The 27413-nt window shown below is 40.8% G+C and overlaps 2 protein-coding genes across 4 annotated transcripts; both read right to left on the bottom strand.

Annotated features, from left to right (window-relative positions):
* Positions 1–1092: 1092 nt before the first annotated feature.
* On the bottom strand, positions 1093–16497 carry LOC311102824 (regulator of MON1-CCZ1 complex-like). Of its 2 annotated transcripts, XM_084144251.1 has the most exons (20): positions 16122–16497; positions 15387–15463; positions 14979–15063; positions 14810–14866; positions 14596–14682; positions 13386–13526; positions 13016–13119; positions 12814–12903; positions 11975–12080; positions 9896–10004; positions 9483–9527; positions 9286–9339; positions 8847–8975; positions 8587–8693; positions 4717–4836; positions 4530–4607; positions 4200–4304; positions 3633–3701; positions 2863–3088; positions 1093–1849 (listed from the first exon to the last, which is right to left on the bottom strand). In XM_084144251.1, exons 1-20 carry the CDS (start codon positions 16218–16220, stop codon positions 1770–1772), a joined length of 1968 nt encoding a protein of 655 aa, XP_084000377.1. In that variant the 5' UTR covers positions 16221–16497; the 3' UTR covers positions 1093–1769. The 2 variants fall into 2 exon arrangements, with proteins under 2 accessions (XP_084000377.1, XP_084000378.1); XM_084144252.1 differs by lacking the exons at positions 14979–15063; positions 15387–15463; positions 16122–16497 and having other exon boundaries at positions 14815–14837.
* A 302-nt stretch (positions 16498–16799) lies between these two features.
* On the bottom strand, positions 16800–27206 carry LOC311102834 (serine/threonine-protein kinase RIO3-like). 2 transcript variants are annotated; one of them, XM_084144276.1, is made up of 13 exons: positions 26741–27206; positions 25691–25809; positions 25174–25316; positions 24602–24709; positions 24082–24191; positions 23213–23356; positions 21636–21763; positions 19543–19803; positions 18988–19147; positions 18557–18637; positions 18339–18428; positions 17925–18032; positions 16800–17612 (listed from the first exon to the last, which is right to left on the bottom strand). In XM_084144276.1, the coding sequence occupies exons 1-13, from the start codon at positions 26774–26776 to the stop codon at positions 17499–17501; spliced, it is 1602 nt and encodes a 533-aa protein (XP_084000402.1). In that variant the 5' UTR covers positions 26777–27206; the 3' UTR covers positions 16800–17498. The 2 variants fall into 2 exon arrangements, with proteins under 2 accessions (XP_084000402.1, XP_084000403.1); XM_084144277.1 differs by having other exon boundaries at positions 19621–19803; positions 26741–27205.
* Positions 27207–27413: the final 207 nt, after the last annotated feature.

Below are 27413 nucleotides of genomic sequence, written 5' to 3' on the forward strand. Positions count from 1 at the left end.
GAAAGGGCCTTGGCCAAACTGTTGCCACAAAGTTGGAAGCACCGAATCATCTAGAATGTAATTGTATGCTGTAGAGTTAAGATTTCCCTTCACTGGAACTAAGGGACCTAGCTCGAACCATGAAAAACAGCCATTCCTCCTACACCAAACTTTACAGTTGGCACTATGCATTAGGGCAGGTAGCGTTCTACTGGGATCCGCCAAACCCAGATTCGTCCGTCGGACTGTCAGATGGTGAAGCGTGATTCATCACTCCTGAGAACGCGTTTTAGTGTAGCTAAACATTTTGAGAATAAGAACGTCAACAGTGTCATGTAGACTCTTAGCTCTTGTTAACAGTAGATATGTCAGATTGTTTGAGACATTTCTACTTGTCTAACAAAACATTTTTACAATGGGGATTGTTTTAATAACCTGACTCTGTCTCTATCCCTGAGTTCAACATCCACATGTGAAATAATTTGTTATGAGTGTACAATACCAATTCAAATGTATTTCCCTAGAAATCAGCAGTCTTAAGCAATGTTAGGAAAAGGTTAGTTACTTGTACATAAATGAGCATTCCCTGGAAATCCCTTCAGTGACTCTTTCCATTCCTTTTGTTAAACCAATAATTCATAGGCTGCATTTACACAGGCAGCCCAATTCTGATCTTTTTTTGCCACTATATGGTCTTTTGACCAATCACATCTTTTCACAGATCTTTTTCAGAGCTGATTTGATTGGTCAAAAGATAAATATCAGAATTGGGTTGCCTGTGTAAACGCAGCCTTAGTTGCTACATCAATTTTTTTTACTTATAAATTAATGACATACCCATTGATTCTTGAAGAATATAACTTATAAATGCCTCATGAGCTTAGCTCAACTGTCATAACCCATCAGAACCCCAAATAAGCATTTTACTCCAATGTTTCTAAACAACGTACATGTAAACAAACAGTGTATAGCCTCAAAACAGAGTTAAAACAATACTTCTAAATATCATGGATGGTCAGTCCTTGTATCCATAGCTCTGTCTATGAATTTGAGAGTGGTTACATTTCTCCAGGCCCATCTCTCAGCTTTTTTCTAGCCGATAACAGAGGCGGCTCAAGCTGTTTTTTTTATTGTGTATATTATTACAGTCAGTAATGTAAGTAGAAAATAGTTGGTAATTCAACTCAATTTAAGCAGTTGGTAATTGTGAGACTACTACACGCTCTCTGAGCCAACAGAGTTTGACACGTTACCATGACGTTCTTCCTGTGTTTGTATACTGTATCTACTAGTATTTGGTGTTTAGCAGATCAATTTCAATTGTGCACTTCACACATACAAAAGTACAACATTCCACTTTAATGCTATGTCCTAGACGCTACAATGCTGTAAAGGAATGCCAATTTAATATTCCCTAAAAAGTCAAATCTACGTATAATCAAATTATTTATCAGGTTTTCCGTCGGCAATAGAAGCGGACACCATCATGATGATGTTTTTCAAACCATAAGCGAGGTTTGTGTTCATTAGGCAGAGGGACTACCTTAACTTGTCCAATAAGAAATGTTCCTTTTCGTTTTACTGTTGCAAAACGTTGTCTATTGCATGCCCTAATGAGCATGACCCAGGGTTAGTCAGAAGGATGTCTTGTCAAGCAGACTAATGGACAAGTATGACATGTCATACACCATTGATTGTTAGAATATGTACAAATGATTTTATTAGCATGATTTGAACAATTATTTACAAAAAGTTAATGGACTGTGGGATAACATAAAATATGTCTAGACTCAAACTGTTACTTGCTTCATGAGTGCCTGCTCCCCGAAAACTTGCTTGAAGTATACCACATGCTCCTCACAGTGCTCACCTATAGGCCAATCAAAATAGAGTATTAGGTCAAAGGTCAGTCAATACATGCCAGTGGCAGCTGGGCGGAGAGTCATTCATTTATTAGCTATTCATTTATTAATTCGTTATTTATTCCCAGGTTTATTTATTACCCCACTGCAAACACGTTGATTGTGTTTTTAGCATTAGTACCGATTGTGTCCTTATTAATTAATAATAATAATAATAATATGCCATTTAGCAGACGCTTTTATCCAAAGCGACTTACAGTCATGCGTGCATACATTTTTTATTTATTTTTTTTGTGTATGGGTGGTCCCGGGGATCGAACCCACTACCTTAGCGTTACAAGCGCCGTGCTCTACCAGCTGAGCTACAGAGGACCACATTTCTTAAAATTGTATACAGTATTTAGACAGGTATATGCTATGCTCTTTGTCATCCCCTTGGATTGCAGTTTACGTTGATAATGTGGGTGTCTATAAAACCTGAAACCTATAGGATAAAGGTTCACAATCACTGATACTCTCCCACATGTTCAAAGTTTCAAAGAAGCCATTCAATTGTGGTAAGAATTGTATGTTTGGGAAAAATCATAGATGCATCCATATGAATAAAAAAGCAACAGCTTCAGCACCTTTCAGCATATGCCTGTTGTTCCTGGTTTAGCGGAGTTATTATTTGGGTCAAGGCTATCTAATATAAAAATCACACAGAGGGAGGGCACTCATTCATTGTTGAAAACAATGGCATTACCAACATTTCTACCACAGAATAGAGTCCATGTGTGAATTATTTATACGGTCATTACAAAGGATTTAGTCAGACCAGAGCCATAAAAATACATAGTCTGGTGTCACTCCTACACTATTTATCCAACCTATCGGTTTGTATAAGTCAAGCCATCTGGCTTAAGACAATGTGGTTCTAGATGAACTTTTCTCCTATGTGGGCCATGGTGAAAAGTAGTGCACTACATAGAGTATAGGGTGTGATTTGAGCTGTAGCCCTAGTGTAGTGGTGTCACATCACCTGGGTTGAAGCTGGGGCTGCCTCTCAGACGCAGGTTCCTCTGCTCGAAGAACCGGAAGATGGTGTAGAAGAGCATCTGGTCGGCCGTCTGGCGTGCCGCGTCCAGGAACTTGCGGGCGGAGATGTTGTCGTGGCCACCCACACTGCGGATGAAGCGCAGTGCACCCAGCACCTGCTGCCTGGACAAGAGCACCTCCACGATCTCATCATTAGCTGTGGACAGTCTCTGTCACACACACACAGATCTAGTACGTTATAGATCAGCATGTTACACATAGATGTATGATGTTATAGATCAGCATGTTACACACACATACTGTAGATCAGAATGTCACATGGGAAACCATCACTGTGCTGACTCAAAGAAACTTACCTAGATTTATTGTTAGAATTCAGCCATAAATGGAGTTTGTTCACTTGAAGGTTCCTTATTTCCTATAATTAGCTGTACCAATACAACTAATGGAACTTTAAAATGGGATTCTCTGAAAAAACAATCAACTCTCCAAAGGACTTTGGATGTCCTGTTTGATATTCGATAGCTGTTTAAACCGTGTGTGTATGTGTGTGTTTGGTTTTTGAGGGCATGTGTGTGTTTGAGTGCGTGTGTGTGTTTGAGTGCGTGTGCGTGAGTGAGTGCGTGTGCGTGCGAGTCTGTGTGTGTGTTTGCGTGTGTGTGTGTTTGAGTGCGTGTGCGTGCGTGCGTGTTTGAATGTGATGGTGTGTTTGAGTGTGTGTGTTTGAGTGCATGCATATATAAGGGATCCTACCTTCAACATATCCAGGGAGAGCTGGTGTGCAGGGGGGTATGTACTTTCTAGAGACAGCAGCAAACAGGCCTTAGAGAGAATGATGATACAAATGTTAATTCCATGACCAATAAAAATAAAGTTCTTACAGTAGAACTGATCCAAGGTCAGCTCAACCAATGAAACGAGAGAGAGAGAGACTAAATAATTAACCACTATTAGAGCAACATTATGCCTTTTACAGGAGGGATCACAGGAGGGGTAGATGAGGGAAGAGTTTCCCACGCATTATACTAGATTAAATACCATGTAGGAATTAATTGTGAAAGACCTGGGTCAAATACATACGTCAAAAGGTTTTACTATTGTTTCCATTGCACCTGGAAAACCATATGAAGCGCAGCTCAAGCTTTTTGACATGTATTTGACCCAGGTCTATTCTGAAGCATTGAGTCTTTAGCAAACAGCTTGCTAGCCCTTCGTCCTAAACGTTGTCTTATACGCCGCTGAATAACCAAAAGCTATTGATGACTATAGGACCAAACTACCATGAAATAGTTGAGCTGTTTGTAATAATTACTGACTCACCAGCGGCTTGGAGTCGCTGAGGACGTGGTACTGGAGGAACTGATGGAGCATGTAGAAGAGGTTGTGCTGAACCAACATCTTAATGACCAGCTCATACAGGTAATGCTGGGGGGGGGGAACAGAGAGTGCAACTTCATATTTCTGACTATCTCCAGGGCAATATGGACCAATAAATATGTAGGATCTACAGGAACATAAATCATACTAATGTAGCACTGACAACTTGTTACAACATGAAACAGTGGCATCTCACCATAATGCATAAAACAACAAAACAGGTTCTGATAGAGCCTCCCGAAAATATATATCTGCTTTTCTGCAAAGGAGTACCTGCACAGTGATCTGGACCTGGTTGAGTGAGCGAATGTACTCCATCAGCACAGCAATGATAAATTTGTGAGACGTGTCCTGTTGGAGGAGTGAAACAATATAATGTCCAGTCATCTTACAGGCAATTGCAAATTTTTATTTATTTATTATAAGGCAGCCATTGAAATAAGTGTTTTGCCGCTGTCACCTTTTTCTCAGAGAAGGAGGACAGGACATGGGTGTACATGTCTGACTGGTCGATAACCGCCTGCGTCCGGACGGGCCTCTCCCGAGCAGTGCTGCCTCGGCTGGGACCAGACTCCATAGCCTGGATGAGATCAACAGGAAACAACAGGCAGTGTGTGGGCTACTGTCCTGAACCACCGTAATACGGATGAAAACTCAAATCTGTTCATCTACATCCTTTTTGTTGTTCAAAATTGTTAAGACGGATCTAATAGTAAGATAACACTAAATATCTTTCCACTGGTGTCCCTTGATCTTGAAATTACTTAAATTACAATGAGCTTTGCTGTGCATTTATTAAAAGTAACATCATTGAAGTACACTACCGTTCAAAAGTTTGGGGTCACTTACAGTGGCGGCTCCTGAAAAAATTCTCAGGAGGGGCAATTTTTCTGATGATTTAGGTGACCTACACACATTTTAAAAAAGATATGTCCAGCAACAACATGAAGACAGGGGCAGCATATAAGTCAATACCAGAAGCATTTATTGACTGATCTGGGGAGATGGATTCCAGTTTCTGTGACAGATTATAAATAATCTCTGATGCCTTTGTTATATTAGCTTTTGGTTGAATGTACTGTCGTAGTAAATATATAATGTTATAGCTTGGTCTGACTAAAATCTTGTGCATGACCCATTTTGTGTTGGGCGTTTGTTTTCAATCAATGCTGTTCCTATCCTATAACAATGGACAAAAGAGTCCTATCTTGTCAGCCTTGTCAGCAGGTGGCCAAGGACAACACCCACGCCATAGGTCTCTCAGTTCTTCCAACTCACGAGTTCTTGCTCTGAGGACACACACACACACACACACACACACACACACACATCATCACTGATAACACACACACACACACACATCATCACTGTTAAACACACACACACACACACACACAAAAATCCCCTCTCTTTAGGCTGAACATTTGAAGACAGAGAACCCGACTCAGAGCCAATGCAACAGTGGAGGGGACCTCGCCCAACTCATCAGGACCAATCAGAAGATCAGAACTACTAGATTCAACCTACATCATTTATTGTATAAAATGTCTGCACACAATGTTTTCGGGGCTCTCTTCTCCCTAAGAGTTTGACGAACGAGTCCGTGCACGCGATTCCAGATATCTTTACCTCTGAATAAACTGCCTTTATTATACCATATCCACCCTGTCCAAAGTCTCTACTTGGTCTCAGTTCTCCAGTAAACTTGTGATTATCAACAGTACACAACGGTAACAAACAATTGGGGGAACTCACGGGGCAGATAGTAAGGTCGCAATGACACAGAAAGCAGTTCAATGTCGGGGTACAGAGTCGCTCTCTTACCAGGATCGCGGTCCGCTCTGACCAGGGTGAAGCCGGCCGGCTCCACTTCTCTGTCCGGGACTCTGTCATCCAGCCAAGTCTCCCAGCTGTATTGGATTCCGCTGCCAGCAGCGTTTTCATTATTTAGTCCGTTCGTAGCGGGTATGTACACGATCAACAAGATCAGTCCAAAATCCACCACTGGAAATCCATGGTTGGCAGAATGTTTGTAAACTAAGTCTACAAATTAAAAACATAAAATAACGCCACACTGCAGGTCGCAACAGAGACGCTGCTAGCCGCTATTGTCTTAGTTACGTTCATGGTTACGTCACGTATGACGAAAGCGCGTAAGTGCAAGCCCACAGACACCCATAGAGAATGTATTGAAAGCTTTGAAATTTGAAAAAAATAGATTTTACATGACAGGCTATGAGAGACTTCTGGGCGATTTTCAACCTGACTGAAATCGCCCCAAAAACGGGCGGGGCCATTTGAAGCACGACTTTAGCCTGATTTGACATTTAGTGGCTGGCAGATCAGACGTGAACACTGATAACTGCTGTTGCCGTGATATAATTGATTAGAAAAAAAATCCCTTCCTTTTCCCGTTTGGCAGTGCGTCGCCCATATCGCCCTATTGAACAGGCCGTCCCTGGTCACTTAGAAATTTCCTTGTTTTCCATGAAAACATGAAATGAGTTTGAATAGGAAATATAGCAAAATGCATAGGAAATGTAGTCATTGACAAGGTTAGAAATAATGATTTTTAATAGAAATAATAATTGTGTCCTTCAAACTTTACTTTTGTCAAAGAATCCTCCATTTGCAGCAATTACAGCCTTGCAGACCTTTGGCATTCTAGTTGTCAATTTGTTGAGGTAATCTGAAGAGATTTCACCCCATGCTTCCTGAAGCACCTCCCACAAGTTGGATTTTCTTGATGGACACTTCTTACGTACAATACGGTCAAGCTGCTCCCACAACAGCTCAATAGGGTTGAGATTTTACATTTACGTCATTTAGCAGACGCTCTTATCCAGAGCGACTTACAGTTAGTGAGTGCATACATTTTTTTTCATACTGGTCCCCCGTGGGAAACGAACCCACAACTCTGGCGTTGCAAACGCCATGCTCTACCAACTGAGCTACACGGGACTGTGTTGGCCACTCCATTGTAGACAGAATACCAGCTGACTGCTTCTTCCCTAAATAGTTCTTGCATAGTTTGGAGCTGTGCTTTGGATCATTGTCCTGTTGTAGGAGGAAATTGGCTCCAATCAAGCGCCGTCCAAAGGGTATGGCATGGCATTGCAAAATGGAGTGATAGCCTTCCTTCTTCAAGATCCCTTTTACTCTGTACAAATCTCCCACTTTACCACCACCAAAGCACCCCCAGACCATCACATTGCCTCCACCATGCTTGACAGATGGCATCAAGCACTCATCCAGCATCTTTTCATTTGGTCTGCGTCTCACAAATGTTCTTCTTTGTGATCCGAACACCTCAAACTTCGATTCGTCTGTCCATAACACTTTTTTCCAATCTTCCTCTGTCCAGTGTCTGTGTTCTTTTGCCCATCTTTTATTTTTATTGACCAGTCTGAGATATGGCTTTTTCTTTGCAACTCTGCCTAGAAGGTCAGCATCCCGGAGTTGCCTCTTCACTGTTGACGTTGAGACTGGTGTTTTGCGGGTACTATTTAATGAAGCTGCCAGTTGAGGGCCTGTGAGGCGTATGTTTCTCAAACTAGACTCTCTAATGTATTTGTCCTCTTGCTCAGTTGTGCACCGGGGCCTCCCACTCCTCTTTCTATTCTGGTTAGAGCCAGTTTGCGCTGTTCTGTGAAGGGAGTAGTACACAGCATTGTACGAGATCTTCAGTTTCTTGGCAATTTCTCGCATGGAATAGCCTTCATTTCTCAGAACAAGAATAGACTGACGAGTTTCAGAAGAAAGTTATTTGTTAATGGCCAATTTGATTCTGTAATCGAACCCACAATTGCTGATGCTCCAGATACTCAACTAGTCTCAAGAAGGCCAGTTTTATTGCTTCTTTAATCAGCACAACAGTTTTCAGCTGTGCTAACATAATTGTAAAAGGGTTTTCTAATGATCAATTAGCTTTTTACAATGATAGATTTGGATTATCAAACACAACATGCCATTGGAACACAGGACTGATGGTTGCTGATAATGGGCCTCTGTACGCCTTTGTAGATATTCCATTTTTTAAAAATCAGCCGTTTCCAGCTACAATAGCCATTTACAACATCAACAATGTCTACACTATATTTCTGATCAATTTGATGTTATTTAAATGGACAAAAAAATTGCTTTTCTTTCGAAAACAAATAAATGTTTAAGTGACCTCAAACTTTTGAACGGTAGTGTACATCCATTTAGCCACATGCATACAAACTGTATTATCTGTATCATGTTTTGCTAGCAGTCAAGATAGCTGTGCTAGAAACAGAGTGGCTTTTCATTATCCAGGTTATGCAGTGTTTTCATAGACAGTACTCACCACAGTGTAGGTCTGCTCTACCTCCAGGTACTCTTTGTAGACTTGGTTGAGTTTGTCGAACACTGTGGCGACCACTGGTAAGCTCCCCTTATCTTCCCCGTTGAGCACTGAAACACACAGAGAGGTCTTGCGTGAACACTATCTATGGGCACTATGGTTTAGGGTTCTCTAATCATGTACAACCTCGACTTCTTGTTTTATTAGTGTACTTGCTTCAGAAATGAACAGTCTCCCCTATCTGTTTCACGAGGCAGTCTTACTTTGTGCGCACACGGACAAGATGACCATCTTGCAGTCTCGTCTGCGCAGGAGGAAGTCCAGTAGCTTGCCCTTGTCCTGCAGGAGGTTGACGGTCGGCGGTAGCTTCACCTGCAGATACCACAGATACCCTGAAGCAGAGGGGGAACACACAGAACAGGTCAGACAAGCATGAGAGAACCTGAGCCCCACCCGGAACAACAAACTGTAGATCTGAGAAGTTTGAATAGGCGCAAGCAATATGGCAACCATTCGACATAGTCTACCAGAGAACGAAGTGGCTCTCCTACCACATTGGTTCCTGTACACCTATCTGTTCCTGTCAGATCTACAGTGAATAGGGGTTAAGGACTAGTGGTCGTTTCTGGTCCAAATTAACACAGAAAGTTTGCCAGGACATAGTAGTTTATGGTTAGATGTGTGGGTGTTCTTCTCACTCACCTTCGCTTGCACTGATGATGATGTCGGGTTGAAAGACGCTCCAAGATGAGGAGTCTGAAGGTCAAGGGAAGCATCCGTGTTTATCAGTAATACCACCTACCATCTCCATGCTAGCTGTCCCAATTATCATTGATACCAATCCATTGACACAAGTGTCACCGCAGCTCATCCAGCTACTGGCGTTTCATAAAGGATACAGAGCTCACAAGGCACCGGAGGCTGGGAGGGTACAGCAGCAGGACCTATGGAGACAGGGAGATGTGAAGTTAGTTTAAAAGACATGGGACATAAGGGAGTGCAAGGAGAGGAAAAAAACCTGTTTTCAAAAGTGGCAGATGGGAGAGAAGTGAGAGAAGTTCTGAAAGTTCTGTCTCAGAGACAGAATGACACATGGGGTAGAAAAAGAACAACAGACTGATGTGTCACCTGTGTGTCACAACAGAAAGTGACAGAGGGATACAGTCACAGCTGGAGGGACAGACAGGCAAAGAGAAATATAAACTCAGACAGACAAAACTGGCAGGCATACAGACAAGTCAGCCAGTCAGACAGTGACCAAAAATGGACCGGCATGGCCACATACAGTAGAGTAAATCCATGTAGCCTATACCTGTGAGGGGGATCCTGTAAGGGTGAATGGAGCGAGCAGGCAACACAGGCTGGTGGACGTTAAGGGCACAGTCAGGCTCCCGCAGCTTGATGTCAAATATAAGGGAGGTCTGAAACAGAAGACATTATCTACATCATTCAGGACTGAACGTGTTTGGATTTTGGATATGGAACAACATGACAGTAGTAGTTTGTCTGTCTAACCTCGTGGCTACCGCCGTTATTTCACAAGCTTGGGACTATAAGGTTCTTTCTGAATTTGTCAAAATTGAGTTATTAACATAGTCTTGTTCTGTTCAATGTTCTCTACCTACAGTGCATTCGGAAAGTATTCAGACTCCTTGACTTATTCCACATTTTGTTACGTTACAGCCTTATTCTAAAATTGATTAAATTACTTTTTTCCTCATAAATCTACACACAATACCCCATAATGACAAAGCAAAAACAGGTTTAGAAATCTTTGCACATTTATTAGAACTAAAAAACAGAAATACCTTATTTACATAAGTATTCAGACCCTTTGCTATGAGACTCAAAATTGAGCTCAGGTGCATCCTGTTTCGATTTATCATCCTTGAGATGTTTCTACAACTTGATTGGAGTCCATCTGTGGTAAATTCAATTGATTGGATATGATTTGGAATGGCACACACCTGTCTATATAAGGTCCCACAGTTGACAGTGCATGTCAGAGCAAAAACAAAGCCATGAGGTCGAAGGAACTGCCGTAGACCTCCAAGACAGGATTGTATCGAGGCACAGATCTGGGGATGGGTACGAAAAAATTTCTGCAGCATTGAAAGGTCCCCAAGAACACAGTGGCCTCCATCATTCTTAAATGGAAGAAGTTTGGAACCACCACGACTCTTCCTAGAGCTGGCCGCCCGGCCAAACTGAGCAATCAGGGGAGAAGCACCTTGGTCAGGGAGGTGACCAAGAACCCAATGGTCACTCTGACAGAGCTCTAGAGTTCCTCTGTGGAGATGGGAGAACCTTCCAGAAAGACAACAATCTCTACAGCACTCCACCAAACAGGCCTTTATGGTAGAGTGGCCAGACGGAAGCCACTCCTCAGTAAAAGGCACATGACAGCCCACTTGGAGTTTGCCAAAAGGCCCCTAAAGACTCTCAGACCATGAGAAAAAAGATTCTCTGGTCTGATGAAACCAACATTGAATTCTTTGGCCTGAATGCCAAGCGTCACATCTGGAGGAAACCTTGCACCGTCCCTACGATGAAGCATGGTGGTGGCAGCATCATGCTGTGGGGATGTTTTTCAGCGGCAGGGACTGGGAGACTAGTCAGGATCGAGGGAAAGATGAATGGAGCAAAGTACAGAGAGATCCTTGATGAAAACCTGCTCCAGAGCGCTCAGTACCTCAGACTGGGTCGAAGGTTCACCTTCCAACAAGACAGCGACCCTAAGCTCACAGCCAAGACAACGCAGGAGTGGCTTCGGGACAAGTCTCTGAATGTCCTTGAGTGGCCCAGCCAGAGCCTGGACTTGAACCCGATCGAACATCTCTGGAGAGACCTGAAATTAGCTGTGCAGCAACGCTCCCCATCCAACCTGACAGAGCATGAGAGGATCTGAAGAGAGGAATGGGAGAAACTCCCAAAATACAGGTGTGCCAAGCTTGTAGCGTCATACCCAAGAAGACTCGAAGCTGCAATCGCTGCCAAAGGTGCTTCAACAAAGTACTGGGTAAAGGGTCTGATTACTTATGTAAATGTATATTTCCTTTTTTTTTTTTTTTTTTTTTTATGTGCAAAATTTCTAAAAACCTGTTTTTGCTTTGTCATTATGGGGTATTGTGTGTAGATTGATTTAATACATTTTAGAATAAGGCTGTAATGTAACAAAATCTGGAAAAAGTAAAACACTTTCCAAATGCACATAGTACTCTAAATACCCCAATTCGAATTGTTGAATTCAAATGAATACAATATTAAAATTGCTGACACAATTCAAACCAATGAGGGTTCAGAACTTTAAAGCCAATTATCTCAGAATCATCTTTGAGCAGATAGAATCTTATAGTCCTAAGCTCTCGATTTCTTGCCAAAAGGAACTCACCTGAGAGCTCTGATGATGCACAACAACCAGGTTATCCACCACGTTGAGGGCAAACTTCCCTGTGGTGTTGAGTTTTAACACGTTGGTTTTCTTACAGGATCCCTCCCTGGGAACAACATGCTGTTAGTCAGGACCAATGACCTATATAAACCCTGGATTGCTGATGTAATGTATTGGCCATTGAGAGGCTTTGAAGCCACCGGTCGGCAATATTGTAACTCCCAATTAGGAGCAGTCCTACATAGGAATGAATGGAATTCTACAGTATTTCAATTAAATGTTTCAAGGACAAAAAAAATATTTTCTGTTGTATTGGGGACAGTACCTTTAGTAATCTTAAAAAATGTTACTTTAAGGAAAAATAATATATATATATATATATATATATATATATATATATATATATATATATATAAAATATGTTTAGCTCACATAATATAAAAGTATGCATTAAGGTGTCTGTAATATAATAAATGTGTCAAGAACAAATCTAGAGATTAATAAATGCTTTTTTATAGCTTCCAAAATATGGCGTCACGGTGGCTTCAACACAGCGCCCCCTATCAGTCATATAGTGTATATATAAATCATTGGTCAGGACAGTGACTGACATAATATACCACTTTATCCCTTCAGATATTCCCTACTCATAAATAACACCATGCATATTTAATTTCAAGGTTGAATCAGTAAATGTCTATGAGTAGCTCCTTACTCTAGCAACTCTGCATATTAGGGTGATACGATTGCTGCATGACCTTGTTAAGTTAGTAGTATGAATTTCAGCATGTTTAGAGCAATGTCCATTAGGAATATGCTATATGAAATGTAAGATTTACCTGTGTAGCTGATAGAGGACCACCTCAGCACAGGGACTGTCAGTAGTTCTGGAGTGATGCTTCAGATACATTACATACAGCTGACCATAACTACCAGTAGAAACAAAGTGAACAATTAATTTAGCTTTTTATACTGCCAAAAGTTGTTTGAAAATGTTACTTGAATATCGAGCCAAAATATGACATTTCAATTCAAACTTACATGGTGGCCACAGCAATGTCCCTCTCTGACAGATTGAGCTTGGCTGGCTTGGGAACCACTGGAAGCTCGATCTCAAACTTGGGCATTTTAGACATGGTCCCACTCTGGAGGTACAAACAACAACGGGTAAGTTAACACCATCAAAAACAAGATAACGACAGCTTGGATAACCACTTTAATCAAATCAATCAATCAAATGAAATGAAACACTAACCAATCAAATGTACTGTTTGATGAATAGATTTTCAGCAACTTGCGGATGCTTTCTCAAACATGAACATGAGTTTTGGTGGAATATATAATGTCTTACTGTAGCTGGTTGTGGACATGTTTGAAACATTTATCATCTCATTATCTTGTGACCACTTACCTTGAAGGCAAACGGCTGCAGCACGTTGCCCTGGGCGGTGGTAGAGAGCAGGATGACTGCAGTCTCAGGACAGTACATGTACCAGTTCACATTGATGCTCTGGCTCTTCAGCAGCTTCAGGCTGCGCTTGTCAGGAAGCACCTAAACACAGCGGGCATCTCATTGACATCCACTTCATCGTCTGTCTAACGTCGGAAAAACTGGCACAAGAAGACATTTTCTAGAACGTGTTTGGAGACTAATAGACATCCCTATATACATGCCTTTTCCAGGTACAATTTGACCTTACACAGTACAGTAAGACATCAGTAAGGCAACATCTGCCAACTTCATAGCTAAATTGAGACCTCTAGTGGTTGTAGTTTGATTTGAGTTGACATAGTCACATAAGCTTCATTTACATTTTAGTCATTTAGCAGACGCTCTTATCCAGAGCGACTTACAGTTAATGAGTGCATACATTTTTATACTGGCCCCCCGTGGGAATCGAACCCACAACCCTGGCGTTGCAAACACCATGCTCTACCAACTGAGCTACACAGTGTTTTAGAAAATAACAATACAAGTTCAATTCAACCAATTGTGTTACAATAATCTAGGACACGGTGCATTCCTAAACCACAAAACAATTGGCTTATTACTCCCGTATCACAAGAAATAGGAGTCGCAAAATATACACTGAGTGTACAAAACATTAGGAACGCCTGCTCTTTCCATGACATAGACTGACCAGGTGAATCTAGGTGAAAGCTATGATCCCTTATTTATGTCACTTGATAAAATCCAATTCAAATCAGTTTAGATGAAGGGGAGGAGACAGGTTAAAGAAGGATTTTTAAGCCTTGAGACATGGATTGTGTATGTGTGGCATTAAGAGGGTAAATGGGCAAGACAAAAGTGCCATTGAACAGGGTATGGTAGTAGGTGCCAGGCGCACCAGTTTGAGTGTCAAGAAATGCAACGCTGCTGGGTTTTTCACACTCAACAGTTTCCCGTGTGTATCAAGAATGGTCCACCACCCAAAGGACATCCAGCCAACTTGACAAAACTGTGGGAAGCATTGGAGTCAACATTGGCCAGCATCCCTGTGGAACACTTTCGACACCTTGTAGAGTCCATGCCCTGACGAATTGAGGCTGTTCTGAGGGCGGGCGGGGCAACTCAATATTAGAAAGGTGTTCCTAATGTTTTGTACACTCAGTGTAGTTACCTGGTAGAACTCAATTCCCTGGTCAGTGATGAAAACGATTTCATTCCAGTTGGTCCAACAGAAGCCCAAAATACTGGCATTCCTCGTCTGCCAATCAAAACATCTGAATATCAAAACAACAACTATAGAAGATTGACTCATGCTTTGTTACACCTATTTAGAAATTACAGCTATTTTTAACTTGAAACGTTTGACACTGGATATGCTTGCATACCTTACATTCCTGGGAGCATTCCAAATGCGGATAATCCGGTATGAAGCTTATGAAATCCTAAAATAAAACAGAGGCTTTCGGTCAGGCCATCAGCACGGAAACACAATGTTGGAATAACTTAGAGGTATGCTACCTTAATTGAGTTGAGAATGATTGCTGTAATGCTTACCACAGATTTTGGTGTTCTCTGGACAGCCAAAATCTTATTTCCGATCGAAAACTTAATGCACTTCACCTCTCCTTTGTCGTCCATTCTGTAATGAAAATAAATATTTTCATGAGATCATCTCACTGATCTTACGATCTTCATCATCATCATCGCAAGTTGCCAACTTTTTTACTTCTGCTCTTTTTTTTTTTTTTTTTTTTTTTTTTTTTTTTTTTTTTTTTTTTTTTTTTTTTTCTCAACACTTTTTTGTTGTTGTTTTATTCTTACTTTTTTGTTTAAAATAAATGCACTGTTGGTTAAGGGCTGTAAGTAAGCATTTCACTGTAATGTCTGCACCTGTTGTATTCGGCGCATGTGACCAATAAAATTTGATTTGATTTGATTTGAAGTTATGTGTGATCTTGTTACCTGAAGGCAACTGAGCTTTTGTCATCTGGTCCTTTAACCACAACCCCAGTGGCACCCCCTGATCGCACTGCAAACACCTTAAGGGGCAAACCGGGTAAATAGAGAAAGCTCAATATATAAAAGGACTTGGGAGGTAAATATTACATTTAGATAGGGTACCAATAGAATGAGGGTTACTGAAGCAATAGAATGAGGGTTACTCCTCGTCTAGTCTGGTGAATGTATTGCCAGTGTTGACTGTGGAGAAACATTTCTTAATGTTGACTATGAGTTTACCAATTCGTCTACCTCCTTGGTACCTACTATATTAATTAGCCATACTGTATGGCTACACCTTCGCAAAGTTGATAGCCACCCTCACCTAGTTAGCCATCTGTTCTTGCTGAATGAAAGGAAATGTAATCAAAGTAAAAATCAAGTTCACGGATTTTGTATTTAACTAGCTATAAACGAGCTAACTAAAAGCATGTAGCTAGCTAGCTATATCTGTATGTCAGTGTGGTATCGCCAGCATAATCCTGCTAGCTAGCTTTGGGACACTTTTTTAAAATATTTTTTTTTTTTTACACTCACTTTTATTGCAACAATAATAACAATATTACACCTCAATACAGGGACATTCCTGTGAAAGCTTTGGGACACAACATTGGGCGTCTGTGTATTGGTTGGACTAGTCATACAGACTCCCGGCGATGTTGTGTCCCCAAAGCTACTAGTTAGCCTAGGCTACTGTACCTGTTTATTTGCTTCGTCGAAAAACACATTGTTGACGCTTGAGGCATTTTCAAATTGCACAGGGTTTTCACAAAGTTCGAGGTAGTGTTCCTCACTCATTGTTACGTCTCGTAGTTGTCAGTGTTTGTGCTGCATAACAATTTCAGCACCGATTTGTCCAAAACATAGGGTCGTCACTAGTTACTACAGTCACAGAGTCATAAACCCCGCCTATTTCTACAATTTCTTAAAATGTGATTTTTAACCTTAACCACACTGCTAACCTTATGCCTAACCTTAAGACCAAAAATCACATTTTTGTTTTCATGAATTTTTACGATATTGCCATTTTGACTTTGTGGCTGTGCTTGCTATCTAGCAGAACAAAACCCTCTCTAGGTAAGTTCCGGTTTCAAAATCATGTAACAGTCACGTGAATCGCCTACCATAGTAAATGTCCCTTTCAAAATATAAGTCCATTGTCAAACTCTGAAATCGAACGCTCCAAAGGGTCGTTTCTGGAGTCTTTACTTCTTTTTTTTTTACAAGTTGGACTGACTGACTAAGATATTGGCACGTTGTAGTTACACAAAGCTTGCTTGTTATGCATCTTTTGTTATATATTTGCTAGTTTAGGTGTCTTCCAGCAGCAGCTGCTGCTCCATTTGTCCAGAGCGAAGCAAAATGACAAAGCATAAATTATTTTTACCATTTATTTCCACCATAATATTGCAATTACAGAGAGCACACAAACATGACAGCTCCATTGTAAGTACAATGGACCTCATTGTATCTTGGGAGACAATGACAAACAATTAATTGTGTGTCTTCATTCACAGCACCTTTTCATGATTAAAATATTCACTGATACTTTGGTCTCTTCACCAAAATGTTGGATGACAATTTGTTCCATTCAGAACATAATGCAATGCTCTTTTCATTCGAGCTCAGTTTACTCGTGAATATAACTTGTTCATAATGTCATTAATGCTGGTTACTAATACCCTCTAATTTCAAAAGCAATTATTGTGTGTGCATGTAGATGCATTATCTGTCATGTATCCCCTCAGATGTCCCCATCCATTCCATCTACAGCCGTAGTAATGGAATGAGATGTTGACATTTCATGGAGGTGGTTGGGAGCCTTTTTAGCCCACTGATCCATCTGCAGCCGTAGTAATGGGATGAGATGATGACATTTCATGGAGGTGGTCGGGAGCCTTTTTAGCCCACTGATCCCAGTGTAGCCTATGACACCATCTTGGGATGCAGCGACCTTTCGACCTCTTGCATTCCTCATTGTGAGAGACCATGGGGGGGGGTTTACTCGACCCATTCTCTCAAACAATCAACCAAACAGGTTCCATGCAGCTATTCATGGTGTCTAATATCTCATTGTTAATCATCCTCGTCGTGTAATAGGGGAGGCCCTCCGTCACTGGTGCTGAAGGTGTACATTTTCTTGCCCCTTCTCTGCACGTGGTCCTCATTCATCTTCTCCAGTGCCTCGATCTAGAAAACAACAACTTTGTATGAAAATGACTATTTTAATCCCAGGTTTCCTGGTAAGCACTTTGTGACGAATGCATTTGTGGCGCTTTATACAATTTAATTTAATGGATTGGGGTCAAAATCCAGTATAAACATCCCTACCCCAAAAAGGCACTTTAGTACATGATAGATTTTGCTGCTGTGTGAGACTATAGATAACGTGAGAGCCCACTTTAAAACAGCCTGAAAAAGGCATTTCTGTAAATTCAATACAACTACATGAATCACCACCAGAGAAATAAACCCCTCATATGGCCTTCAAGGTTTTCTGACCTGGGCAAGGAACTCTGCCTCACTGTCACCACTGAGCTGCAGCCCTGACACAACGTTGAAGAGCTCGTACACGTTCATGGCCTCAGACACCCCGCCCTTCTGGAAGAACTGCGTTGAAGAGATAAAAAAACGATATCTTGGTATTAAAACCAACAGCTTGTCACTGATACAAACACTGGTCTAAGAATAGTTTACATATTGGTTTAGACTTTCGCTCATTTTCCACCAACATTCATTGCATGTTTTGAGGTGTGGCAGCTAAATATATTATCCATTCAAATTTGATTGATAAAATTCACATCATTTTGATTGTTGTGACAGCAAATCAGGACTTTAGTCAGTATTTACTGTGAGCTGTACATTATAACAGGCAATTTAAACCTACAGTACTTGGATAACTGTGAGCTAACTTACCGTAGCCACGTTCCTGCAGTCCCTGAACAGGAACTCATGGCTGTGAGGGTGATTGGGCTCGATGGACTGACTCACATCAATCAGCCAAACCTTCAAAAGACAAGATGATTACATCACTCAAGGCACAATCTCATGCCTGGATTTCCAGTGTAAAAATTAAGGTGTAGATTGACCCACCTGGATATATAACGGTTAGACGAAAAGGATGAATAGCGTACCTTGCCCTCATGCCACAGCATGTTGTATTCACTCAGGTCAGCATGGACGAGGTTACACTCCTGATACAACTGTTGCATCATCTGCAAGGCCAGACAGACATCCAGGGGTCAAAATAATCCAGAATAATAATAATAATAATAATAATAATATGCCATTTAGCAGACGCTTTTATCCAAAGCGACTTACAGTCATGCGTGCATACATTTTTTGTGTATGGGTGGTCCCGGGGATCGAACCCACTACCTTGGCGTTACAAGCGCCGTGCTCTACCAGTTGAGCTACAGAGGACCACATATGATATGGTAACTCTCTGGATACTCATCACTATGGAACTAGCGCTTACAACCAGAAATATTAGTAAAATGTATGCAACTATATACCAATAGAACCATGTCTATATTAAAGTGCATAGTGGCAAAGCTGCACTTACATGAACCACTTGGTCATAGGCCCTCTTCATGTCCTCAGAGCCCAACATGGCCTCCTTCAGTTTGGGAGCCGGCACATGGTCCTTGCCGATGAACGACATCACAAGGATGTGCTTCTTCAGAACCACCACCTCGGGGCATGGAATGTCAGCCTTCTTCATACTGATGAATTGAGTTTAGATTAAAATCAGGTGGATTGGTGTTGGTCCATATACACTGAGTGTACAAAACATTAAGAACACCTTCCTAATATTGAGTCGACATTGTGTCAAGTTGGCTGGATGTCCTTTCAGTGGTGGACCTTTCTTGATAAAACAAAAACCTAACAGCGTTGCATTTCTTGACACTCAAACCGGTGCGCCTGGCACCTACTACCATACCCTGTTCAATGGCACTTTTGTCTTGCCCATTCACCCTCTTAATGGCACACATACACAATCCATGTCTCAAGGCTTAAAAATCCTTCTTTAACCTGTCTCCTCCCCTTCAGCTACACTGATTGAAATGGATTTAATAAGTGACATCAATAAGGGATCATAGCTTTTACCTGGATTCACCTGGTCAGTGTGTCATGGAAAGAGCAGGTGTTCTTAATGTTTTGTAGACTCAGTGTAGGTGACATCGCCACCACCCACCGTGCCAGGTTGTGCATCTCCTTCTCAGCCCACAGGCGGATGATCGTGCGGGGGTTCAGCTTGCTGAAGCGGTCTATGAAGCGGTAGTCATCTTTGATGTACTTGTCACGGTTCTTGAACTCGTTGAGTGTGGTCTTGAAGACCTTGAGCACACACTCATCTGGGACAGCATTCTTCTCCATGCTAGGAGAGGACGAAAACACACAAAACAGTATTGAAACCCTTAGAAACTTCAACTTAATTAACAGAGACATTTAGGGAAGTAGTTCTGTACCAAAACATCTACAGTGGGGAAAAAAAGTATTTAGTCAGCCACCAATTGTGCATGTTCTCCCACTTAAAAAGATGAGAGAGGCCTGTAATTTTCATCATAGGTACACATCAACTACGACAGACAAAATGAGAAAAGAAAATCCAGAAAATCACATTGTAGGATTTTTAATGAATTTATTTGCAAATTATGGTGGAAAATAAGTATTTGGTCAATAACAAAAGTTTCTCAATACTTTGTTATATACCCTTTGTTGGCAATGACACAGGTCAAACGTTTTCTGTAAGTCTTCACAAGGTTTTCACACACTGTTGCTGGTATTTTGGCCCATTCCTCCATGCAGATCTCCTCTAGAGCAGTGATGTTTTGGGGCTGTCGCTGGGCAACACGGACTTTCAACTCCCTCCAAAGATTTTCTATGGGGTTGAGATCTGGAGACTGGCTAGGCCACTCCAGGACCTTGAAATGCTTCTTACGAAGCCACTCCTTCGTTGCCCGGGCGGTGTGTTTGGGATCATTGTCATCCTGAAAGACCCAGCCACGTTTCATCTTCAATGCCCTTGCTGATGGAAGGAGGTTTTCACTCAAAATCTCACGATACATGGCCCCATTCATTCTTTCCTTTACACGGATCAGTCGTCCTGGTCCCTTTGCAGAAAAACAGCCCCAAAGCATGATGTTTCCACCCCCATGCTTCACAGTAGGTATGGTGTTCTTTGGATGCAACTCAGCATTCTTTGTCCTCCAAACACGACGAGTTGAGTTTTTACCAAAAAGTTATATTTTGGTTTCATCTGACCATATGACATTCTCCCAATCCTCTTCTGGATCATCCAAATGCACTCTAGCAAACTTCAGACGGGCCTGGACATGTACTGGCTTAAGCAGGGGGACACGTCTGGCACTGCAGGATTTGAGTCCCTGGCGGCGTAGTGTGTTACTGATGGTAGGCTTTGTTACTTTGGTCCCAGCTCTCTGCAGGTCATTCACTAGGTCCCACCGTGTGGTTCTGGGATTTTTGCTCACCGTTCTTGTGATCATTTTGACCCCACGGGGTGAGATCTTGCGTGGAGCCCCAGATCGAGGGAGATTATCAGTGGTCTTGTATGAGGTGTGGACAGAGTGTGACTGTTTGAGGTTGTGGACAGGTGTCTTTTATACTGATAACAAGTTCAAACAGGTGCCATTAATACAGGTAATGAGTGGAGGACAGAGGAGCCTCTTAAAGAAGAAGTTACAGGTCTGTGAGAGCCAGAAATCTTGCTTGTTTGTAGGTGACCAAATACTTATTTTCCACCATAATCTGCAAATAAATTCATTAAAAATCCTACAATGTGATTTTCTGGATTTTTTTTCCTCAATTTGTCTGTCATAGTTGACGTGTACCTATGATGAAAATTACAGGCCTCTCTCATCTTTTTAAGTGGGAGAACTTGCACAATTGGTGGCTGACTAAATACTTTCCCCCCCCACTGTATTAAACAGATATTAAACTGTATTACAACTATGGCTAATAACATATGGTAAATAAAGCTACTGCTATAGAATCTGTCAATGATTATGTCATCACAATGTAAATGTCATGCCATAACCTTAGACAACCAGAGTTGGGGAAATTTCTATTCAGATCTGACTCATCATTAGGCAGGTAACAACACCTTTAGGCCTTCGGTCAATCAACCTTTGGTCAGCCAATTCAAGGTGTGGGTTCTTGCGACATAACTTGTAACGATGACACCCTCACCTTCCCCCATTTGCGTGGAACACCACAGACTCCTTCCCGGTGCTGATGCAGCCGTTGATGTTCTCCAGAATGCCTGCGTTCACCATTTTGAACATGAGCAGACGGGTCCTTGGGTCCACTGCTTGTTCCTGTGAGAGACAAGGGGAGAAAAAAAACAAAGCATGAAAGAGGATCAGGAGGAGAGAATTAGGAAAGAATGAAAGTACATTCAAATTATACAGATCTGATTGTATAAGCCTTAGCATAGTGTTATTTTGAAATTCAAAGACTTCTACAGTGAATTTTGCTACTTGTTAGTGCTGAGCGATTAGTGCTTTTTGAAGTCGGTTCGGTTTGATAATTTGTTTATAATCACGTTTTCGATTATTTGGTTTGAATGCTGTAACACAGAATAAAACAATTAATACAAGTCCCCATGATGGTGGTGACAGCCCATGACTGCTTATCACTCATTTACAGTGGTGGAAAAAAGTAAAGGTAAAGATACCATAATAGAAAATGACAAGTAAAAGTGAAAGTCACCCAGTAAAATACTACTTCAGTAAACGTCTAAAAGTATTTGGTTTTAAATATACTTAAGTATCAAAAGTAAATGTAATTGCTAAAATATACTTAAGTATCAAAAGTAAAAATCATTTCAAATTCCTTATATTAAGCAAACCAGACAGCACAATTCTTGTTTATTTATTTATTTACAGATAGCCGGCACTCTCCAACACTCAGACATCATTTACTAAATGAAGCATGTGTTTAGTGAGTCCGCCAGATCAGAGGCAGTAGGGATGACCAGGGATGTTCTCTTGATAAGTGTGTAACAAGTACTTTTGGGTGTCAGGGAAAATGTATGAAGTAAAAAGTACATTATGTTCTATAGGAATGTAGTGAAGTAAAAGGAGTCAAAAGTACAGATACTCCAAAAAAACTACTTAAGTAGTACTTTAAAGTATTTTTACACCACTGCTAATTTATTCACATAACTGAAATATTTTATTAAAGTAGTGTATATTAAATTTGTTTTACTTGACTATTATTTTATTCCAAGTCATCATCTCATCTCTATAGAGCTGCTGCCTATGCTGTCTGACAAAATCACTATTTTGTAGTTCTTCAAAGTAAATAAGGCATACTTTTTTTATGACTGCTGAATACCAACTATCAATCACTTAGATCATGTATTTTTAGGTAGAGATACCTCGCGAAGCAACAGCTGCTCTCTATATACCCTCACGATTGCGCATTCTGCCTCTTCCGTAGCAGGCATGAAAGAAACAGAGCGGACAAGTAGATGAGCAATGGATTATGGTCTTTGTAGTTAAAATTACCAAGTTTTATGCACTAAACTATGTAGAATATTGGCCAGTTGGAAACTACAACTCCCTATTACATCGCACAGTTCAGGCTGGATCTGATTTATCTCTAGAGAAACTGTGCAATGTGCACATTGAGCTCACAGAAAAAACACAAATGAAATCGAATTCAAATAACTGAACCAACATCAGTCAATTTGTTGTTTAAAAAACAAAAAAATAACAGAAATGTTGGTTAATCGCTCAGCACTACTATTTGTATAAACTCACAGCAGTGGAGTGCTCCTTCTTCTCATGCAGCCGGGCACTGCGACGCTGCTCGGAGTAGCAGTGTTGCTTGAGGGAGTTGTACACCTGGTTGGAGAGCTTCAGGTCCATGCCAAGCCCATCTCCCACATTGATCTCTGGGGCAAACTGGGAGGACAAGACAGAGAGGGAGATTACAAAATGGCTGACAGTTCAGGATATGTCCACTTCAGTGTGTATGAACATTAAGCCACACATTTCAAAGCTAATGGAGACAACTGCTAACGACGTTAAATAGCCATGTATCTTTCTCAGTGTTGGGGAGTAGTGAACTACATGTAGTTCAACTAGTAATATAACTACATTTAGTAGCTTGGTGGTAGTTGATCTAAATCCAAATCTAGGTAACGTTTTCAGTAGTTAATTCCTTTTTTGCCATGTAGGGGTGTAGCTAACTACTGGAACTACACATTACTTTTTTGCAAAAATAAAATAAAATATGGGTGTCGGCAATAATAGCATTTATTTTTCATTATCAGACCTGCCTAATTCTCACTTCAAACAGTTTGTGTGTTTAACAGGCTAAATTACACATTCTATTAACATATGACCCCAAAGTGATCGGTTTTTGCAATTTGTAGTCTATGACATTTTAGATTTAGATATGATAATTTTTCACTAAGTAGTTTGGATGTAGTGAACTATTTTATCAAAATAACTTTAGTTAGGTCAAATATATTTTTCTTAAGGGAAGCTTTAGTGTAACTTAACTTCTTCCAGTGTGAAGTAATTGGTATCTTGGTAAAATATATTTTCAGAGTAGCTTCCAACACTGGACTGTCTATTGAATAATGCTGTACCAAGCCAAAAGGTGATCTTATTGTCACTCTTACATTGTCCATGCGTGCAGTATTCTTCCTGCCACACACAACCTCATCGTGCTTAGTAGTGATGTTCTTGCCTTTCCCAGTAAAGCCTCTCCTTGGAGTTGTCGTGGGCTTGTCTAGAATACATTAAACAAAAGTTAATATAGAAAGTTGAACTATTGCTTTAATATGGGCGGCAGGTATCTTAGTGGGTAAGAGCGTTGTGCCAGTAACCGAAAGGTTGCTGGTTCTAATCCCCGAGCCGACTAGGTGAAAAATCTGTCGATGTGCCCTTGAGCAAGGCACTTAACCCTAATTGCTCCTGTAAGTCGCTCTGGATAAGAGCGTCTGCTAAATGACCAAAAATAAAAATAAAAATAAAATAAAAATAATATAAACAGCCACCAGTCACCAATATCATGAAAAGACTAACAGCCACCAATATTCTATGCAGCAAGACGTTGTCCTGTTACATGTATACAGTAGATGTATAGGGCCTAGCTACAATACTAATATAGGGGTAAAATGACAAAGGGATAGGCTTTACCAGCTTTGTAGGGGTCGTCACGACTATCTTGCCAATCAACTTCATCCTCGGCGCTGTCGCTGTCCTCGTAAGTGTGCACCATGCGATAGTTCTCAAAGGAGATGGACACTGCAACAGTATATACCAATCATTGCTCAAATTCTTCATATTCCCACTTGATTCCTTTTTACACTCCAGAAACCTGGTTATGTTTATTAGAGTATCAAACAGAAAACATTTTGCTACTGAAAATGAAAAAACGTCTGTTTTCTTTCATTTGGTGCCTAAGGAACACAACCCTTCATAGGGTTGTCACAATACAAGGATCGCGATACTACGATACCAGTTTTTCCATGGCAAAAAAAAAAAAAAACTCTGGGGTCCTAGAAAACCTACTTTATGTAAAATTGTGGATGCTATAGCTTGCAAAGTAAACAAATGTGACTTTAGGTGACAACATAATGCTCTTTGTTTCCAATAAATTAAATCTACTTCCTGTTTTGATTCATTGCCACGATAGCTCAGAGTATCGCGATACTGGTATAGCAACAACCCTTGTATGGTTTTAATACAGGACTTGTCCATAGGCTTACGTTTGCTATCCCCATTGAACTTCTTTTCTTCCGTGCGCAGCTGGGTGTCAAACTCCTTGTCAAACTGCATCTGCAGCATCTGAGCCAGCATCAGATCACTGTCTGTCTCTGGCTCCTCACCGGCATCCAGATCAGCGCTGACACTAAAACAGAGACATAGGATATCGGCCATAAACATCAAATCAAATTTTATTTGTCACATGCGCCGAATACAACAGGTGTAGACCTTACCGTGAAATGCTTACTTACAAGCCCTTAACCAACAATGCAGTTCAAGATACATCCCTCTCAAAAATAACCCAATGTCAGTGTGGTTTGACTTACAATTAGGTTATTAGGTTTGCCCATTAAATTGTTAGGAGCATATATAGTGTGCAACTTTTCTTTCTTTACAGTGACACTAACAATTGACACTGAAGTGCACACCGGCTAGAAAAGAGAGTGAATATGTCATTCAAATGTCCTTACGAGTTAATGAGAATCAATAACACAGACAGGTGATACTGATGGGACTTACTTTGAGAAATCAGGGAAAGCATTACTTTCATCATCCAGTTGCTTGGCCAGCTGCTCGCTCATGACATCAGTGAAGGAGCAGGGAGACACCACCTTGGTTGTGGTTGCGCCCCATGGACTCTGAAGGACCATTCATTCACATTATTAGTTAGGTAATGGCAATACAATACAACAACAGGATGCATCCATTTGCTAACATATCCATGTACCATGTGCTTGAATAAAACAGTAACCAATTAGCTAGCTGCTAGTTACTAATCTAGTGAAACTAACCATAACCAAATATTTTTTTTTATAACTAAACCAAGATACAGCCAGCCTGTCGTTTCAAACGGAACAAATGAGTAATCCTTTTGGCGCGTTCTAGCACACATTTGCAATAACTCAATTCGCCTTTGCACTCCTAAACAACGCACTTTTTAAAAACTTTGGCAAAAGGTAAAGTCTACAAAACTTACTCCACTCTGTTTGTAACAGATTTTAGTTTTGGTGACAGAAAACTGTATTGACATCAAATGTTTCATCGATGAGAAAATTTGCAGAATTTCGGCCAAAAAATCGATCTCGGTACGTCTTCTCCCATTTTTTGGCCGAAATTCTGCAAATTTTCTCATATGGCTTCCTCTCACTACCATATTTAGTAGTGAGTGGAAATGCCAAGCGGATGCTTCACATTTATACATCCGGTGAATTATCTGTCTCATTGTTCCATCTGTGCTATAACCTTACATGTCACCCATACTGTCAATTTAAAAAAAGCCAGCCATGCCCTGACTTGTCTGACTAGCTCGAATTAGCCAACGTTTGAAGCATGTCAGCCTGTTAGCGAGTATCAAACTTGGCTGGTATTGATTGATAAACGGCTGAATTAACTAACGTTAGCTAGCAAGTGCTATTTAGATCAATTCATTTATAGCTGTATTTAAAATTAGGTCATGTTACCTGCCCTCCCCAAGACAAGCCATTTAAAGGCTCGGTTTTTGCCACGACCAGGGCCATTTTACATGTCCAGAATGTCGGACTGACTAGATAAGTTAACTAACCAACTCACCTTTGGTACTTCTGCAGTGATCGCTATTTGATCCATGACAGCAGTATACAGACAGTCAGATGTTGGGCTTGATCGTTAATAATGTTTGCGCAAGGACACGTTTAAAAGGCAGAGCTACGTAGAAAACCGTTTGCTATGATGACAGTCTATTTTGTTAGCTTCCTGAATTAGACACTTTAATGTAGATTTGTTAGCTTAAGTCAAATGATTATGATAGGATTTAAAAGTGAATTAACAGAATTTTAACAAGTCATCACGACCCTATAGCGCAAATTCTCTGACTAGCGTTTCCCTTTCCGTCTTCTTCTTCTTCTTCAATGAGGTTTTAAGGGCGGTTGGCATCCAATTTGTTGCATTACCGCCACCTACTAGACTGGAGTACAACTCCCTTATATTTTGCTTGAAAAATAAAATAAAATAAAGAAATACCCTACCATCTAACACTACACTCACAAATTCAAAATTATTATTAATAATTAACACCACCCTTCTCCACTATTTAAATATATTCATTCCTACCTCATGCCCTCAACCTGAAATGATGGGACATCACCACTTAACACTCCCTGTAACTCTTCTGATGTCTAGTCTCGCACACCCCAATACGTTTTCCTTTCTGAATAAAGAAATTACGTAATCAATCCCTCTTCTTCTTCTGTGATATAACGGCGGC

Source organism: Coregonus lavaretus, assembly GCF_964263955.1.
Source record: "Coregonus lavaretus genome assembly, chromosome: 2".
Classification (NCBI taxonomy): domain Eukaryota; kingdom Metazoa; phylum Chordata; class Actinopteri; order Salmoniformes; family Salmonidae; genus Coregonus; species Coregonus lavaretus.

Excerpts from the sequence above, each read along its gene's own strand:
- LOC311102824 (XM_084144251.1), bottom strand. The coding sequence starts at position 16,220 with ATGAGTGAGGAACACTACCTCGAACTTTGTGAAAACCCTGTGCAATTT. Across the intron at positions 13,527-14,595 it reads AGGGAATTGAGTTCTACCAG|GTGCTTCCTGACAAGCGCAG; the intron begins GTAACTACACTG and ends CGCTGTGTTTAG. Across the intron at positions 12,081-12,813 it reads GTCCTCTATCAGCTACACAG|GGAGGGATCCTGTAAGAAAA; the intron begins GTAAATCTTACA and ends TGTTGTTCCCAG.
- LOC311102834 (XM_084144276.1), bottom strand. The coding sequence starts at position 26,776 with ATGGATCAAATAGCGATCACTGCAGAAGTACCAAAG. Across the intron at positions 18,429-18,556 it reads TGCTGTGGCATGAGGGCAAG|GTTTGGCTGATTGATGTGAG; the intron begins GTACGCTATTCA and ends TGTCTTTTGAAG. Across the intron at positions 17,613-17,924 it reads AGGCAGAGTTCCTTGCCCAG|ATCGAGGCACTGGAGAAGAT; the intron begins GTCAGAAAACCT and ends GTTGTTTTCTAG.